This window comes from Cyprinodon variegatus, unplaced genomic scaffold (genome assembly GCF_000732505.1).
Source record: "Cyprinodon variegatus isolate N-32 unplaced genomic scaffold, C_variegatus-1.0 Scaffold590, whole genome shotgun sequence".
NCBI lineage: Eukaryota > Metazoa > Chordata > Actinopteri > Cyprinodontiformes > Cyprinodontidae > Cyprinodon > Cyprinodon variegatus.
In genome coordinates, this window is record NW_015151043.1 from 170,816 (window position 1) to 191,533 (window position 20,718).

Below are 20,718 nucleotides of genomic sequence, written 5' to 3' on the forward strand. Positions count from 1 at the left end.
AAGGAAAGGTAGAGGGAGGGAGGGATCTGATGATTTCAGAGAGGATGAGAATCTCCCTTCACCACACGGGCTTTTCTCCTCCCTTGATTTATTTTTTCTTTTTTTTTTCCTCCTTGTATTCCCCTCATTCGCCTTTCATTTCTGTTTAATTCCCTGAGGCATCTCTCGTAACAGCTGGCTTTGTGTGTGTTTCTCTGTGTGTGTTCAGAGCAGGATGGCAAATTGATAACATCTTCCGTATTCATGGACTTAAGGAACCATAAAAAAAAACTATTAGTAAAGACTTTTACTGCTCATGCTTTTTTGTCACACTTATATTTTCTATTAAGAATTAGGATGAAGGTAAGAAAGTGAAAGAATTAAAATTTCATGTACACCATATTACCAAAACTATTTGATCACCTACCTTGACTCACATAGGATCTTAAGTGACCTCTTATTTTTAATCCAAAGGGCTACTGTCAAATTTTGTCACCTTTGACCAACATAAAACACATTTTGATGAATTTCAAGATTGTGGGGGAATTATTCTTTGGACTTACCAGAAAAAATCACATTCTTTGACACTTTCTTCCTGTTGGAATCGTTTTAAAACTGACTATCCAGACAAATAATGTAACAGCCATTAGACATGGTTGTGATAAATATATGGTACTGTAACTGCTTTGCCGTGTACATGAATAAAAAAAAAACAAAAAAAACTGTATTTTTGCTTCCTACAAGGAAATCCTGAAGGAGAATCTCCAGCTGTCAATTCGTCACCAGTGCTTTGGTTATACTGCAGGATTATGACCCAAAGCACATGTGAGCTGTTAAAATTTAAACAAAACTAAGAAGTGCACGGTTATAGTCCAGCTTTACAAAGGCTGTTTATATTTAAAGGTCCATTGACGGTTATAGGAAATCTGCAAAGATGCATTTATTTAATTTACATCAATTTGTGCTACTAAAACTGAAGTAGGAAACTGCAGTTTATAATGCAGAATTTTTTTTTTTATTTCAGTTTTTGTCTCATTATTGGGCAAGGTGAGGTGTTGAAGAGAAACAGTGAGTTAATGGATTGGGGAATTTTGTGCTTGTTTACATGGAACCATGTAATTGCTTGGCTGCTCCTTTACATGGACTGAATCATAGCAGACACACAAAAAGCTGTTAATGAGCATGTGAATCATTTTGCACTTGGCAGTGGGGAAAGGAGAGGATTTCCACAAGGAAATCAAACCACAGGAAAAGCTAGAATAAACATGTAAATTAAAAACGAATATCTGCTATTTTAACCTTATTGTACAGATTTTGAAAAAAAAAAAAAAATCGATTAAAAGCAAAACATATAGATTTGGAGTATTTTAAATCTACAACAACTTTTAAAAGATCCTGAGATTTTCATGTCAAAGATCTTCAAAAGGTAGAGATGATGATAAAATGTCTCCCTATGCATGGAAACCTTATATACCGTTTTTCCATGTCTGGGTAAGAATAGAAATGATGGAGCTTTTCGGTGCTTAACAAAAACTATGATTTTTACATTTGTAAAGATATCAATATATGTCGTTGATTTGCTACATCACATTGCAGTTTGTTCAGTACATGTGAGCAATATTTTCCAAAAACTTTTTCAAAGTTTTGTCAGTTTGAGAAGTAATTTGAGCTGAACCTTTAGTTCATTACTGTGGTCAGGTAACAATATCAAAAACAAAGCAAAAGAACATCTTTCGAAAATAATTTTTTTCGAAAAAAATTTTTTTTGTATTTTGGGAAGCACAGAGGGAGTTTCCACGTTTGCAACACAGCTAGTCTAAGTTGGTCTTAATTCCACATAGGGCTGGAAGATATAGAAACAAAGCATATCAATAAAAAATGCATATTGATCAATGTCAATAACTAAAAGATTCTAGAAACATATATCTTAGGTTCGATTTTCTGACTATGTAGAAAATTTAGAGGCTTGGATGTGTGTCCAATGTTGTGAGACACCGATTGCAGCTCATTCTGAGCTGAGTTTGAGGAAAACCTGGCAGCCTAGAGCTTTGTATCGTGGATCAAGTTTGAAGCCAGCAGCTGTTTGAAGCCAGGTTTTTCAACTGCAGACAACTGCATGAAGCGTGTTACTGCATGAGAATTGTCCTTATGCCGCTTGGACACTTAGTCGTATTTATCAAAAAAAAGAAAGCCCAGTTTAGCTTGCTTTGCCTGCTTTATTTTGGCAGAAGTTCCTGAAGATTCCTCTGAAGACATGAGAGCGTACCATGGCCAACAGCTCGTTGTCAATCGGGTGTGAGCGGCTTAGACGATAAAACAAGTTGGTTGTGTTACCAGACTTTTTTTTTTTACCAGTCCCCTGCAAATTTTACAAATCAATGTTGTTTGGTTTCTTTCTGACTTTCTATAAACCGAAAATTGCCAAACTGGCAAATTTCTAATACCCTTCTTTGGGACAATTTCCTCTGCCTCTCCTGCTGCAATATCTTCACGTGCTCTATGTTGTAATTTAAGAGGATGGCGCTTTGTGATGGCGTGCCTGGGTCTACGATTGTGTTTGGTTGGGAGGGAAACGCTGACTGTAGCATCAACCGACAAGATAGACCACAATGAAAAGGAAGGAAAACTCTGTTTCTATATCGAACTTTTATCAACCATCTTTTCTATTGCGCCACACGTCTATCAATCGATATATATATGTTGTTTCGTGTTTAGTGGAGCCTACAGTTACAATTACATTTTGATTTCAAATAGCCAGAACTTTTTATAAAAGCAGCACAAAAAATTCTAGAAACTGCAGACAGAAAAGCTGTGAGTTTTTGTGACAAAATAAACACCCTGTACACACTGTCTGCAGTGTGCAATAAAACTGATAGCTGAACAAATACACAGCATGCTTCTTCCACTACTAATTCAGTTGGGAACTTTTAATTGTGGACAGATATTTTTATGTTTGTCTTGCTTGATTAAACTTTTTTCCCAAATGGCTTTTTGACATGTTAGAAACTGTGGATTTCTAATTAGGTTTGTAGGAGATCTTTTGGACGACAGACTTATTTTTTGGTCAATTTGGTTGTTCTATGCCGATGTAAAACCGGCTTCAAAATTGGACAGTGTCCCTGGTCTTAAAGCACATCTTTGTTAAGGCAGGCCAGAGCTTTGCTGATATTTAAATTTGTCGTTCCCATTTAATTTCCTTTATTGTGGCTCCAGTGGCTCAAACTCTGACGCAATTTCTTGAAACACTGCTAAACATTTATTGAGTATCCATGAAAGCAGGTTCTTATTCTGAACCCATAAAAAGGCCTGTAAAAGTTATAATAGTAAAAATATAAACAGAACTGCACAGAATGCTGCGCTGTCCATGGTCCTGAACCTTGAAACGAAAGTGTGTTTAATAATTGGAGGTTGATATCTAATGTGACAGAAATGTTTTAATTACAAGAAGATTTATCTCAGCTTCTATTTTCAAGGTGTTATAATGGTTAATAAACAGGAATGCTGACATTTAGCTTGATTTTACACCATTAAAATGGCTGATTGTCCTGGATCTCCTAGTGTCATTTATTTCACAGATTGTTTTGCCTTTCACCTCCATATCTGTGACCCATCTGCTTCAAGAATGCTGGTTTCTCTGTTGGATTGTCGGATTGTTTGATTGTTGGATTGTTTTTTATATGACCATCTCTTGGATCGACTTGAATTTTCATTTTGTGCAATGCTTTTTCTCAACTCTTGTGTGCATTTTCCAAAGGACAACTTGACCTCCAAGTAAAGTTCAAAGAACAAGGATAATCTCAGGCTTACATTAATCAGTTGGCCAGAAAATCCAAATGAGTTGAAGATTTGAAGAGTTTCTACTGGGGATATGATTAAGCCAACACACCCAGTTATCAATGGTTGTATGTGCAGCATCTAAGTTGTCTAGATGATGATACTCTTGTATAACACATCATTCTAGGCATTTTATTGGCTATTTAAAACTGCAGCCTGGTTAACCAAACACATCTGGAAAGGATTTATCTGCTTTCTTGTCCTGTCCTTCTACAAGGGCTCTTAACCACCAGAAATATTATATAGTCCAGCAGCTCTTGCCAGGAGAACACTCTGTTTATTGGGTTTCTCTGGAAGATGATTTATCGTGATCAATGAAAAAAATAACAAAAGCTCTGCAAAAAAGTTTCTCCCATTTATCATGTTATTGATGTGCTGTGGGATGTGTATTTACTTTTAAATCTGTGCATTTGTGTGCGCATGGATGAATGCATTTGTTGAAAAAAAGTGATTAACTCTTTAAATAGTTTTTTTTAGAGAGTCAGGCAGTGATGAGATTTAGTCCTTTGTAGCTGAAATAAGTCAGATGCAACAGTACACGGTGAAAATTTGCTGTGATGAATACTGGATGGTAATTAAAGAGATTACATCATATTACAAAATAATTTCCATACAGATTTAGTTCGTTTCAAGTTTCCCTGTCTCTCAACTATTTCAGTTTGCAGCAGATAAAATGACAGATGTCTGTGATGTAACCTGAAAGCAATCTGAGTAATGAACAGACAGAACAGAGAGAGAGATTTTATAGGAGTCTTTCTTCATTATTAACCTCCTTCTTTACCTCTTAAGAAATTAAATAGATGTTGTATTTTGTGTTAAACTGAATAATTGAAATAAACATCGTAGCTTTCATACATTACTACAACCTATCAGGGCTCTGAGGAGGTTAGAAAAGTTGGAAAACATAAAAAAGATTGCTTTGTGCCTTTTGTAGCCCACATTCAGTCAAAAGGTGATAAGTAATCAAGCAAAGTCGAATGTTTTTGCTCATCTAAGCAGTATGCTAACTTTTTTTGGCTATTTTTATATTTGGCAAAGAGGATCTCTGGCACAAAAATGATCCGGAAGTGCCAGTGCCTTTCTGCCAATGTGGCTTTTAAAGCCCAGCTTTGTTCCATCACTGATGCAGGAACTTTGTGCTGGAAAAACAGTTGTGGCAGTCCTCTAAAGCAAGAGGGGCTTATTTTTAACTTTTATATTTGCCATCCATTATGTTACCCAGCATTTTGCTGTTGTGCATTTATTACACGCCGGGGTATTGGTTCATTTCTCATTTTGATTAAATCCCCACAGCCCTCGCCTTCTATTGCCAACAATACTGCTGATATATACATTTAAATACATTCTGCTGCCTTCATTAAAAATTGCCTTATATGGTGAATGACACCACCCTTTAGTTTTCCTCCCCCTTTTTAAGAGCCTTCTCTTCTGTTATCTATGTCCTTTAACTTAACCATGCACCTAGTTGGCTCTCCAATTTACTCTGCTATTGAATGTTAGATGAATTGACCCAAGGCATTGTATTAACCACACACTACCCTGCAAAACAAGGTGACTCAAAGCCACCTATCTCTTTACACACACAGAGGAACTGAATTTGCCGATGCTTCATCACCAGACTTGAACCGCTCTTCCCTTTTGTTAGTTTGCCATGAATAGTGCAAGCATAGAGTAGTGGTGGAGCAGATTTACAGCTCAATCTTTCATATAGTAAACAATGGTTCCATCATTAATGCTTCCTTTAAAAAACCGTTTACATTTACGGTTTCACCAAATCTTTGCATACTTTTAATACCAGTGGTTTGATTTTTTTTTCATGCAGACAAAAATATACCTTTTTTCAGTTCATACGATAAAAGCAGCAAAATATAGGACTTATTTTAATACATTGCAAACGATTCTTATAAACAGATTCATAGAGTGGAAGGAGTCCAAACTCAAAATTTGTTAATATTTTATCAATGCTTAAGTTAAAGTCTTTACCTTAGGCTATGATTTCCCCTAAATGTCAAATGACCTGTTGTTCATTAGTTCACAGTTAAGTTTTATTGGTTCAGTCTCTATAGAGATTAGTCATCCCAATGCTTGACAGAATCTAGGATGGATTGATGCAAAGATATGGTTTCATTGCAGTATTTTCCCCACCAGGAATTGTGATGTTATCAAAATATAACCCAAAATTACAATACTTATGTAAATGTACATAAAGCAATAATATAACAGATACAAAGCTAAATGATTTTTTCAGAAAAGCCACTAACAAAAAAGTTATTTTCAAATACTCAAATAATTTTTGATCACTTGCATTCCCCCTTACAAATGGAATCCCCCCCTCCCGCAGTGATGTCTAGAAGCACAAGATTTGCATCCAGTCATTCACCAAAGGTACTGCTACATGGCTGATCATGTTATTTTGGCATTTCCAAATTAGATAAGCCCTTGTATAATATATTACCTACTGTAAATTAAGTTAAAAAAAAAAAGAAAGTTAACAAATAAAAAAAAAAAAAGTGAAAGTAAGTGTTGGGTGGCGTGCTTCGGTGGTGCAGTTCTTAGCATGCACAACCCATGTATGGAGGTCTTAGTCCTTCATAGGGCCGACCTGGGTTCTAATCCGACTTGTGCTCCTTTGCCGAATGTCTCTCTTCCTCTCTCTTACCCCTTTTCTGTCAGCCCACCGCACAAAAAAGAATGAGACAGCAGGGCCATTGAAAACCTTAAAAAATAAAAAAAAGTGCCTGTGTAGTATCAGCATTTATGCCCTAAGGTAATGTTATAACAAAAAAAAGTGTATTTCTTTCATTTTGTGAGGGTTTTTCATTAATTTCTTATACAGTAGAAGCACTTTTGTTTATTTCTCTCAATATATATTAGGGCAAATGGCCAATACTTATTACATTGACCTTAATTTATACCATCAAAATGTACATATTTTATGAATGTTACCAAAATAATATGGTCTTGTCCTGTCCTCCAATAGCACTACTGGCTTAAAATGTTGATTTTGAATGTATTACGTCGATTGCCCCATAAGTGGTTAAAATCAATTTAACTAAGTAAAAGTAGATGCAGCTAGCATTGGGTGCCAAGAGTACTGTATACAGTGGGTATGGAAATTATTCAGACCACTTCAGAGTTTTAGCATTTTGTTTCATTGCAGTCAATTGTTAAAATCAAAAAAGTTCATTTTATTTCTCATTAATGTACATATAGGACTTAGCATGTAGAATTTTTTTGCAATATTTTTGCCTTTCCTAATCAAGTCCAATCAGTTTAATTAAATGCAGCTGGAGTCCAATAAAGGAGGAGAACCATCTCAAGGAGAATCAGAAGAAATTGACAGCATGTGAGTTAAATATAAATATGTCACAGCAAAGGGTGACCTTTTGATATTTTACTTTTTCTTTTTTTAATACATTTGCAAAAATTTCTACATTTCTGTTTTTTTCTGTCAAGATGGGGTTCTGAGTGTACATTAATGAGAAATAAAATGAACTTTATTGATTTTAGCTAATGGCTTCAATGAAACACAGAGTGAACATTTTAAGAGATGGAATACTGTCCATCTGTATATATTAAAAACAATAATTTTGTATGGATGCTTGCAACCATTTTGCCTTGCATTGTTCCCTGTAGTATGCAAGCATACGTTCAGAAAAGCAAATGCATTTTCTCTGATAGCTGCAGAATTTGGCCATTTTATTCTGTGTCTTTGAAATGTGCCAATTCTTAGAGATTAGACAGATGGATGAGAGGAATTTCCCAGAGAAGATGACAGAGTGATGCTTGGCAGGCAGAGGGAGGGATGAGGAGTTGGTAATAAGTAAAAGAAACATCTTGCTCTTCATAGTAAACTGCATAAATTTTTAAAGCATTTGTAATTTTATTACCTAAAATATTTCCACACCATTCAGTACAAAAGCTGAAAAAGAAGAATCTGAAATGGATAGTCAAATATTTGATATAGAGCTCAATCTCAGATATGTCTCAGCATTTTAAATTTCCCTTCATACAAGGCTTCTATAACAAGGATATAAACTGGCATATTATGATAAAAGAATATGTTGTTTCAGGAAAAGTTCTTTTGGACAATAAAGGTTTGAGACATCAACAATTCAATGCTACAATTCACACATCCCAAGTCGAACATGTCTGGATATGTTGTGAAAAAGTGGGACTTTGATCTGCTTCCTTTGCTGCAACCATGTTTTATACCATAAATCTATGGCTCAATGTTTTACAGAAAATCGTGGTGATGAGAAATTAGGGGATACATTAGAGTAATAATGCCGCTAAGAAGTAGAGCAAAGATTAGATCTGCTTGAATGCTGTTAGATTTTTTTTTTGTTGTTGTTTATTCGTGCGTAATTATCAGTAATCTGTTATCTATAAGTTGTATGTAAAATATAACCTTTAGAACTAAAAAATGTCTCAATGTTGAGCAATGGTATTAAGCTCTTTTGGTTTCTGGTGTGTTAAAAACAGCCAAATGCACATTACCAGTGTGAATAAAGCAAGAGAGGTCATCACCAATTTAAAAGAAAAACAACACAAGGAAAACTCTTTCTCCTTTTGTCTTATTAAAGATTTAGTAAGTCATTGAATTTCTCACCAAATCACCACTTTCAAAATGTCCTAAACTAAAGTGCTATTGGCTCTATAACAACATAACTCTGATGTGTAGATCAGCATCTTTTATTGCTGAGAATGAAGGGAAAACGCCACATTTTGAAATCATCTTTTTAGTTTGTCACAGAGACAAACATTTTTTTTCCAGTCTCTCCACCATAAATGATTTAGTGAGTGCGCCTCCAACAGGGCCGCTTAAGAAGGCTTGGAAACTAGGTTAACTTGAGGAAGGCTCTGCTGGCTTAAAAGGTCCAAACACATACACTAAATGTCAACAATGTTTATTCCTATTTATAAAAAACTGGTCGTCTTTTTAACTCTGTCAGCTCTATTTGTCCACCATTACAGTTTTTCCCACTCATCTTTAACATGACTTTTTGATTTCATAAAAAAAAATACTTTTTTAATCCAGATGTGTTCATATGGACATGGTATCTTTAACAGAGTCTTCACTGTCTAAATACTACACTCTACACTTGTACTTCTAAACTATGACATGCTTGTGCCTGAGCACCTGCCTCAGTTTGCACCCTTCATGTCTGAAAAGATAGAGTGAGAAACTTGACTATGAAAAAGGATATTATGGTGAGACAGAGGAAGACAAGGGAGGGAAGTTGAGTCATCATCATTTTGTCCAATCCCCTAACTCCTGCCTGTTGCTTTGGTAACGTGATGTCAGTGCAGCCTCTGTCAACTCCTCAGCGGTTTGTGAGCATTTGCACAGACTGTGTGTGGTTCTGGTGCAACTTTGAGGTTGAAAGGTTGCATTTAATTGTTTCATATCAAATGATTAGAGCATGACCCTGTCTGTAATTACTATCTTAAATATTGTACTGTTCTCCAAATTTCAACACACAGTAACCAGGTCATGTCATAATATATAATCTGTTTACTACAGCTTAAGACTGTTAACTTCTATCTATCTATCTATCTATCTATCTATCTATCTATCTATACATCTATATTTTTACATAGAAATATTAACTTAGTTATGAGTATTATTACATTTCCTTTCCTTTTTATAGTATTTGTTTTGTTATGTTACAATTACAAGCCACTTTGTAATATTGTTTTAGCACTTCATGTGCTAGATCAGTGAATGTAGTGAAAATTAGTCAATAGAAAAAGGGTTGTTGTTTTTTTTTTGCATATGTTACATTAAAGCCAGAGAGTGGCTCACATTTTATTCAATTTTCTGGATAATATTTTTGTAGCTACACAGATTCTTGATTTGATTAACATCTATAATTTGTTATTCTGTTGGAAGGTGAAGTTCCATTATAATTGAGTGTTTTACAACCTTTTCAAGGTTTCCTTTTAGGATTTCCATGCATTTATCTATTTAGCTGCACAAAAGTCTAACCAACTTTCCGTTTCCCCACAGCATGATGCCTACATCACTGTACCCAATTACATGGCTGATATTACATGGCTGTTGCAAAAAATCTCTTAGGGAGAAAAGGTGCTTGTACTGAGTCGTTTATTTATTAAAGCAATCCTGTCTAATAAATAAGCAGGTGTCTTCAGTTAAAAGGAATCACCTATTTTTAATAAGAGAACAACAGCCCTAGTTTGAGGAAGCCCATACATGTATTCATGATGGGAATCATGAAAAGGTGGCTTAACTGTAGATGAGCCATTTTCTTCACTCAGAGAGCGGCTTTGGCCTTGACTTCTACTTTTACATAACAACTTGATTTGGATATACATGTTAAATTAAAACTAATTGAAGCTTTATTTGTATTTACACACATTTCCGTCGTCTAATATAGACATGTTGTCTGAAATATTTGTCCACTGCAATTTATTTGGAAATAAAGGGAATGGAAATGTGGGTTGATGTAAACCCATAAGAAAATTATTTTTAATTAAAGGTGTTGTGGAGGGTGTTCTTTTTCTGGTTGGATCTTCAAAATAAGTGGTCCTCCTAATTGTCAATCAATCTGGATGATATGTTTAAGGCCATCCTATGTGCTCATCCCAATTTTTACTTACCAGTGGTGAGTCCAACATAGTGAAAAATTGCAAAACTTCTTTTGGAAAGTAAGCTTCTATGAGCGATGCAAACAGCAACTTTTAAACAGAGTGGAGAAATGGGCTCATGCATGCGCTCTAACACATTTAATATGCGTTCCCTCTTAGGAGTGGATACAGGATTGTGCATGTGCATTTTTTTCTAAAAGTGGAGAATGCGGGTCTTTTAAAAAAAATCAAGAAAATCCTCTGCAATACCTTTAAATCATATATAAGAGCTGAATGTTTACAGGAACTTACAAAAATGCATACTGACTCACATTGCTGTAATATTTAAAAACCAATCTTGTATTTAGTTTATTGTTTAAAAAAGCTGTAATGTTTATGACTTCATATAAATCGCCCACTTTTCATGGTAAACTAAAGTAATTGCAGTAGCAGCATCACTTCATCAAGGTAGGCCATAAAAGCTTTCATAGCCCATAGAGACTTTGTAGATTATACTGAAAAAGAAAGGCCAAAGGTTTAATGGAACACTGGATTAGAGGAAAGAAAAATTGCTCTAAACTGCTTCTTCCATCTTCTGATAATGATTTGACATCTGCAGCTACAAACTGTAATTATTTGTTCTTGATCCTGACAGAGGAAAACAGACCACAAAAAGGCATTTGTAACCCAGAAAGCTATCATCTGTGCACATTTGTTCAATGCCATCATCTCCTTGACAGTTCTGATGTGTGAGTTTGTGTGTGTACTGCAGATCAAATAAACAGAGAGCGAGACATTGTAGGAGAAGACATAAATTTGACATCTGTTGAGATAAACCGTAATCTTCTTGCCCACAGTCACTTCAAACAAAAACACTCACTTTTTGGATTTCAAGCGAGGCTTAAAAGCTTTTCAAAGCATCTTTTCTGAAAGTCTTTTTTGCTTTCTTAAAATATACACAGAGCTCTAATGCAATAGAAAACTTCAGCAGTATTACTTTAAATGCAGTATTTTTGTATGCTTTATTTTTGAGTCACTGAGAATATTGCTGTAACCAATTTTAAAGTCTTCCAATAACACCCTTTCCATTTTTATGAGCACATAAAAGGAACAGAAAACAGAATGAGTGTTTTACCATAAAATACTTTACCATTCAGTTTATCAATTAAAATTACCTGTTAATTTGGTCAAACCTTTGCTACCTTCCATGCTTTAATATTATCCAGTAAAGTATGTCTGCATGTTGTTAAACATTGGATTGATTTAGTCCTTTGCATTAAATTTGTTTATGTGAATACAAAGTGAGATTAAAACCTTTTAATTCTGTCTAATTCTGTTCATAACAACAAATTCACCTGTTCTTGGAAGTAATAAATGAGTAATTCAACACGGGGTCTTGAAGTGAAATTTAATATTTTTCAATATTTTTGTTATTTCCACAGACCTGAATCTGCTTCTGTGGGGTTTAACATGACCGATCAACACAAAACAGTACTTAATTATAAAGTGAGAGGAAAACTTTTTAAAAATCGTTAGAAATCAAATCCTGAATTTTGACAAATATATTTTCAGTCCTCTTTGATCTTGTTAAATATTCAATGCAACCAGATGCCTCCAGAAATCATCTCAACTTTGTAACTGAAACACTAGAAACTGTTTACTGTAATTACAGCTGGTCTTTGGAGGCCTCAAAGGTTTGCTTTAGAAACGTTGTGAACTAACAGTATAATGAGGAACACATCAGACAGGCCAGGGATACAGATAAAGGTCATATTAGGTTCTTAAATAGTATTTTTTCACAATGGGGGGTTCAGGTGTGACTGTGGCAAAACAAGAAGGCAGAGGAAAGCTTACAGGTACACATAAAACAAAAATATATGAATTAGACAAAAGTTTTATTGTAGTACTGAAGTAAAACTATATAGAATAAGGAGAAAACATCTCTGAAAGCAAAAAGCAAAACAAGGAGCAGATAATAAAGAAATCAGATCACAAGGATAAATGTTTAAGTAAAAAACATATGTTGTTCTGCATGTAGGATGAATGTAAACACATATTGAGGCTGATTAGAGCTGCAAAGATGTGGGTTAAACAGCAGAACATAACAATCTCAACCTGATTATCCTTCCAAACAGGAGTCATTTAAAAAAAAAAAAGAACTAATTCTTAATGTCACAGACCATCCTTCACTTCTCACCTTCTTCTAGTCTTTGTTTGAATTTTTAATTCTAGACGTTTCTCAAATAATCAGAAGTGGGACTTCATTGTTATGGAAGCTCATCATTAGACATTTTTTCCCTGAGATGTGTTTAAATCCCACTTTTAATATAAATTAAAAGTGTTTAGGTGATAACATCAATAGGATTGATTCATTATGATTCAGTTTTTGTTTTTTATCAGCTGCCACCCTCTCTCTTGTCTTTCTCAATCCCTTTCTTACTTTCCCTTTAACAATTGTATTAGACCAGATTAAATAGCTTGTCTGTTTATCTGATTAGGACAACAGTCCTTTTCTGCAAAGGACTGCTGCTGTATTTTTCAGTTTTACCAATGTCTTTACATTACAGAATTATACAAATTATAAAATACTGTGTAATAAAGGGAATGAATACATTGATGTAAAATAATTTCACAAAAATAGCAAAAGGTATATACGGTAAAAGAGGGTAAAAGAAGTAATGAACACGCCACCATTTTCTCAGTAAATACATTTCTAGAGGGGCTAAGGACGTGACGTTTTCAACAGATGTTAGTAACAATCCATGCAATCCAAACGTACAAAGAAATCAAACCATTGATGTCCAGAAATGAAGTTATGTGCGATAATGTGGAATGGAGCAGGGAAAAAGAATTGAACACACTTATCGAAAAGTATTTAACACTTTGTATAAAAGCCTTTTTTTTTTTTTTTTTAGCAATGACAGCTTCAGGTCTCTTCCTGTATGGAGAAATTACTCACATGCGTTGCTCAGGTGTGATTTTGGCCCATTCTTCCACACAAACAGTCTTCCAATCTTGCAGGTTTCGTGGACCTCTTCTATGAACTCTGATCTTTGCTTCTTTGCACTTTTAGCAAGCCTTTCTAGGTATATCTCTATTGCTGTTCTCTACGTCTAGCCACAGATTCTCAAATATGTCTACATATAAACTTTGACTAGACCATTCTCACATATGCATTGATATTTATTAAATAATTACACTGTTGGTCTGTGTAAATATTTAGGCTCATTCGGCTCTGGTTATAAGTGATATCTCAATACCTTTTTTTCATCTTATCCCTGTTGAAACGCTTCCGAAAAGCATAATTCTGCCACCACCATGTTTTAATCTGGGGTTGCCATGTTCACGGGGATGAGCAATGTTGGTCTTCTTAGACAAATGTCATTTTGTATGTGATCCAAATGGTTTAATACCCTCTGGAAGAGAGCACCTTCTTTCATGTTTACTTTGTGGCCCTCATGTTTTCTGTCCAATAATGATTCCTATGGCTTTGCTAAAAAGAAGCTTTTTTTCTTGCCTGTCTTCCATAAATATTTGACTTGTGGAGTGTGAGGGGAAAAAGCCACAAACTCCTTCACTTGAGCTGTAGATTTAAATAGGTTGGAATATTTATTTAGATCTTGTTTATTAGGGACTTGTTTGAAAAGAGTTTGAATGCAAACCTTCAGCACATTTTACAGATTGTATTTATATGCATTTATATATAATTTTCCTTTCATTTCAGAACTGTGTGATACCAAATAAAATCAATTTTGGCTTGTTTCTGCAAAGGGAGAAAATGTGCAAAAATAAGTGGTATGAAAACTTTAGCACAACATGTTTCAGTGACCTCCATGTTGTTGTCTTTACTTTCTCACCTCTGTTTATTGGCTCCACCTTTGTGTGACTTTAATTTATTGACTCCTATTGTGTGTTTCAATGCATTTAATCTGTATTCCAGGGCAATGCGACAACAGCTCTTTCCACTGGTTGCTCTACACAAATTGACCTTCTGAGCAACCTCAGCAGAATACACACACAAGCATTAGAGTTCTCTGGCTTTAATGTGACATGGATCCCCTGATTTTGGACAATGAATGAATGCTAAACAATCAGTGTAAGGATGAAATTTTAGGGTGGATTAAAACAACCTTAATCATTTTTAAAATATTAATCCTAATTTCTGGCAATATGAACAAATTATATTTTTGTATACATTACTAAATCTATAAAAACAATTTACTGCATCAAGAAAAACCACGGCTTGTCCTCATGGATCATCAACATGGATGTAAAGGGGCATTTTTATAACATCCCATCCAATTTGGACAGTTTCTCACCTTTTATTAACTTTTCTATTTGGCTCTGAAAATATGTTTTGTTTCTTATGATTATGACTTAACTCTACTGTAATTATATTCTTTTCTAATCATTATAAAAAGTTTATTTACATCTTCCATCTTTTTCATCTCTACTCTGTTGATAAGACATAAGACATGCTTAATGATGTTCTTGATGATTGCCTGCTGTGCAAACGGATTTGTTAAGAGCTCAAAAAATCTGAGTTTAACCTATTTAGCTAACCTAACTAAATCAGATTTCATGAGTTTTACCTTGATTTCTCTTGCATACTTGTACTGAGTCCCTGGAAATTAGTCATTGTAGCCCTGTAATTATTCCCATCTTTTTTTTTTTTTTTTTTTATGTTGCAAATATCCAAGATATATGGAAGAGGATTAGGGCCACTGAAAAAAATAAAAAGTTTACTGATTGTTCAATTTTATTTCAGTATGATATGAGAAAAAAAGAGAAGAAAAAAAAGAGAGAAAAGAGTTAGAATTCTCAGATTAAAGTCAGAACGCTGAGAAAAAAGTCAGAATTCTGAGATTAAACTCAGAAGCCTGACTTTTTTTCCCATATTAAACCAAAAAAATATTTAAAAATCAGTTAACTTTTTTAGTTTTCCAGTGGCCCTAATCCTCTTCTGTATAGATAGAATCATACATAGATTTTTCTGCCTCTAGACTTGCTTGAGAACATTTTATAAAATGTAGATCTTTGTCATGTTGCAATCTCAATAGTAAAACAACTAATTACCTCCAGTGCTTACCTCCAATGATCTATTTTTTCATTTGTACATTTTCTATTGAAAACATTCCCAGCTTAGATTGGCAGCTCAGGCTAATTATGCCTCAGACACAGGGTATACAAAATGTGCTTAAAAACACACATTTTCTCTCATACGTCCAAGGCCTTTGTGTACTAATTCGATAACGTGTGCAGCTTCACCAATTATATATTTATTAGGAAAAAAGCTTTGAACACTGCAAACACATTAATGCAAGGTTCTTAGAGTTGGCTTTAATTAGATTTGAGCTATCAGTCCTTTAAAAAGGGGAGAAGGAGAGATTACTGCCTTTTTATGGGCTTCTGAACAAATTGAAAAACATGGTTTTATGGGAAAAGCAGAAAATATTAACAGTTTTTGTTGCACTGGTTCAAAATAGCAGATCAAATATAAAGGATTTGCTTTTAATATATTTTTTTTACATTTTGATTCCTAGGTGTTGGATATTTTGAATGTTACAAGGTTCCCCTCCAGGAAAAAGAGGGAACAGATAAACAACCCTTCAATCAGGCAAATACCTTTTTATGTCTGCGACTGATTATAGACTGTTTACAGCCACGACTCTGATTTAGGAAGACTGGAAAACAAGTGGGACACAGAGGGGAGACGGCAGGAGTAGGGGAGCCAACGTATGCATCTAATAAAAGAATATGCTGTCTGAAAATAATGAGATCTGCTTGTGGTTTTATTATAACTGATCTGAAACTTGATGGCATCTTTTTTTTTGTTAACGAGTTAAGTGATGTTCAGTTGTTGAGCTAAAATTGCCTTCTACCTCTTTGATTTTAAATGTGTGATGGCAAAAAGGAAATAGAAATAATACCTTAAAAAGTTTGGTTTTTAAGGTTTCCTAATGCTTGGGGAGGATATTAAATGAACACAAAATAAAAAAAAAAGACATATGCTTTTCTTATATGTTTGTTTTTTAAATCATTTTATTTTGGAAAGTTTGTGTGTGACGATTTTATATCAAGAAAAAAAATTTGCATTAATATTCTAAAATGTTATTTATTCAGGACCACTTAAGTTAAGATTCTTCTTTGAAATTTAGCTTCTGATGATTACGTTAACATTTGCTTCCATGTATTGCTTCCATGTTTGTAAAATCGAGGATAAAACTGGTAAGTTTTTTTTTTTGTTGGAACTGAAGTGTCTTTGACATATAACATATTTTAAATATATGTTTTACTCTATGCTGTAGGAGGTGGTAACAGAAGAAAAACAAAGCTTCCATTTCTTTGTTGAATAATTTAGTACAGAAACTGTGATGTACAAAGAAGAGTTATTTCCTAAGTAACTAGTATTAGATAAAAACGTGGTAGAAATTATCACTCAACTTTAGGTAACAGAACTTAGAAGAATATTTTTACTCCTTTAGTTTCGGTAATGTTTTTTTCAGTTCAGTTTGAGCTACACATAGTTTTGTATAACCAACTATTGGGGAGATGATACATGGTTTTCTGAAAAGTTTTGGTGGGTATTAATGTTCCCTTCACTCCTCAATAGAATTACACTCTAATCAGCAAGTAGTTAACTTGGTTGGAATTTATGCTTGTTCTGCTAAGAGCTCAGGAGACTTTTAGAGAAGATGAACACAAAAAAAAACTCATAAAGACCAATCAACACATCAGGCAGCATGACGTGAAAACAATTTATCAAAAGTCGGGATTATTTCACAGAGCCCTGTTTTAAAATACTCTCTGAAAAAAAAGTTTGGAACAGTAACTAACCTAACATTGTCAACAACCTGAACTGACATACAGGGTTGGGAAGAGGTTAATCAGATGAGCAGTTTAAGATGTCCTTGGTAACTCTGGAGAAGCTGCATACGTCAACAGCTATCATCTATAACCCATTCGCATTACAAATCAGGCCTTTATGGAAGATTGACATAGACTATAAGAGTAACGAACAATCCCCATTGTGAAACTGTTGCAGGGAAGCTCATCTGAGTTAATGAGATCATAATTAGATCTAAATGCAAAAAGATTCTAGATTAATAAGTGTTGGAACAACAATAGAAGGGAATTTGTTTTAATGACTGACTCCGACTCCAGATCTGAATCTATATTTAGACACAAAAACTGGCAATTATGAGTCCCTAAAAATGTAAAGCTACTAGAGACATTGAAGTTGGTGATTGTAACAGGGGGCATGGATATTTTCACAAGGCCGTGTGGTGAAATTGTGCTAAAGTAGTAACAAACATCCATAATAAACTATAAAGGCCCCGTAATGCTCGTTCTCAAGGTACTGAATATTTCAGGCTAAATTAGGAAGGGATGTTGCATATTGTTCAACTATCTTTATGACCTTATTGTGATGAATCAGGGTTACTAAACTTCTGGGATCTGTACAGTAAGTTTCCTACTGTATATATTTGTATGCAAAGGTAGATGTGTGCTGGCATATGTGTTTTGTGTGTTGTAATCACCAGAGAGGCTTTTAAGTGGCTACCCAAACCACACTGGGAGGAAAACGCTGAGTCTCTGATGCTAATACGAAGAGTCATATCTTTCCACTCAAAGTAAATGTGTATTTGCTGTGTATGGGTGTGGGTGGTACATACTGTATGTGTGCACAGGGAACTTATGCAATTACGGCTTGCTTTTTTTCCCCATTACCAAACTGCCCGAAATGCTGACAGACATGCAGCCCTAAGCTGACATAAGCAATCACTACGCCCCTGTGTGCATATTTCTGCGCGTGTGTGGGACATGTTCAAACGGACACTAATTCTCAGCATTTTATGACTGAGATGGCTTCGCTGTGGAGGCGTTATAAACACACATGCCCTCAAACACACTCTAAGAATAGGAACTTTTTAGCAGCGCTGCGGAGGCTCTGAAGGCCAATGAGTGTGAAAGGATTTTCATAAGTTGAGTTCTGACTTCAGAGCTGATCTGCTCTAAAAGACCTCTTCTGCTCATCCGCTCTGAAAGCGAGGAAGAGATGTGACCTATTCTGAGGCATTAATGATGCTATTAGTCGCTTTTGAAAATCCTGATTAAAAACTTCAATTTGTGTTTCTTATCTACAGGGTACTCCTTACTGCATGTGGTTAGCAAGTACTTGTTCATGCAATTGCTTAAAGAAAGATCTAACTAATGTTCCTTTCTTATGTCTATTTTTGTTTACCAACAGCTATTGGGATTCAGATGACTTTGGAGGTGCTTGAATCCAAATTTAGAGCCATTGCTGCACAGGTAAGACTTACTGACCAAGTGCACACTGGATGTGTCTGAACATCCACCCTAACCCCTATATAGAGCACTATATAGCAGCTAGGCTATTTTAATGAGTGTCCGAACGTCTAGTGAATGAAAAAATGGTGGACTCAAAATTTCCCACAATGCACCTTGAAAAGTAGTGATCATCTATGTTCACTAGAAGAGCAGATATATCCCAGAATGCTTTGAAAGGGCTCTCCTCACAAAATATCATTGGATTTGATTTGGGGGTGAAAGAGAGCAAAGATGGTGAAAGCATCATGCCAGGAGCCAACAGGGAGTGAAAAATAGTGATCATCTGTCCGAATGGTCACTTTAAGTTCACTATAAACTCCACTATATATAGTCCTTGTATTATATAGTAATTAAGGGGTTAGGGCGGGCGTTCGGACACAGTCACTGTGTATTTTTTTTTTTCAGACTTTTTAAGCTGTTCAAACTTCACCATGTTATTTTTTTTGTGCACATGTAAGGTAAATTAGCAATAAACAGTTATATACATGCACTAGTAAAAAAGGGAACATGTAAACAACACAGTATAACTTCAATTAAATTAAACTTCTGTCTTATTGAAAATCAACTTCACATGCTGTGGTGTAAATGGAATAGACAACAGGCAATTACCAAGACACAATCGATGAGGGTGGTTCTGCAGGTGGGGACCACAGACCTTTTCTCAGTTCCTATGCTTCCTGCGTGATGTTTTGATCACTTTTGAATGTTGGTGATTCTTTCACACTTGTGGTAGCACGGGATGGACTCTACAACCCACACAAGCTGCTCAGGTATTGCAGCTCATCCGGGATGGTGCATCAATGCGAGCTGTGGCAAGAAGGTTTGCTGTGTCTGTCAACGTAATGTTCAGAGGTGCTACCAGGAGTCAGGCCAGTACACCAGGAGATGTGGAGGAGGCCTTATTAGGTCAACAACCCAGCAGCAGGACCGCCATCTCCACCTTTGTGCAAGGAGGAACAGGAGGAGCACTGCCAGATCCATGTAAAATGACCTCCAGCAGGCCGTAATCGTACATGTGTCTGCACAAACGGTTAGAAACTCACTCCATGAGGATGGTAGAAAGGCCCAATGTCCATAGATGTGGGTTGTGCTCACACACCAACATGCTGGCATTTGCCAGAGAACACTAGGATTGCCAAATTTGCCACTGGCGGTCTGTGCTCTTCACAGATGAAAGCAGGTTCACACTGAGAAAATGTGACAGATGTAACAGAGTCTGGAGACACCATTTAGAGCGATCTACTGCCTCCAACATCATTAAGCATGACTGGTTTGGCAGTAATGGTGTAGGGCGGGCTTTCCTTTGGAGGGCCACACAGCCCTCCATGTGCTCGCCAGAGGTAGCATGACTGCCATCAGGTAATGAGATGAAATCCTCAGACCCATTGTGAGACCATATGCTGATGAGGTTTGCCCTGGGTTCTTCCTAATGCAGGACAATACTAGACCTAATGTGGCTGGAGTGTGTCAGTAGTTCCTAAAAGGTGGAGGCATTGAAGCTATGAACTGGCCAGACTGTTCCCCAGACCTGAATCCAATTAAGCACATCTGGGACAGAATTTTTCGCTCCATCCACCAACGTCACACATTGCACCACAGACTGTCCAGGACTTTGCGGATGCTTTAGTCCAGGTCTGGGGAGAGACCCATCAGGAGACCATGCACCACCTCATCAGGAGCATGCCCAGGCATTGTGGGAGGTCATACAGGCAAAGGAGGCTAAACACAATACCGTGCCTCATTTTTAAGCAGTTTTAAGGACATAAGGACATGCAACTGCAAACCTGGGCCTCCATTGGTTAATAAATTGGATTTGCATTGATGATTTATTGTAAGCACATTCAACTATGTGCAGAACAAAGCATTCAATGAGAATATTTCATTCATTCAGATCTAAGAAGTGTTATTTTAGTGTAGTTTTTAGCAATTTAATTTAATATATACAAATAAACTGTTATAATT

General features: G+C 35.6%; 1 protein-coding gene across 1 annotated transcript in view; it reads left to right on the forward strand.

The window, feature by feature from the left end:
* The window catches only part of cacna2d4 (calcium channel, voltage-dependent, alpha 2/delta subunit 4), a 104,315-nt gene that overhangs the window by 63,236 nt on the left and 20,361 nt on the right, over window positions 1-20,718 (forward strand). The window contains exon 28 of the mRNA XM_015392433.1: window positions 18,656-18,717. Coding sequence (XP_015247919.1) covers window positions 18,656-18,717 — 62 coding nt within the window. The remainder of the gene's footprint in view (window positions 1-18,655; window positions 18,718-20,718) is intronic.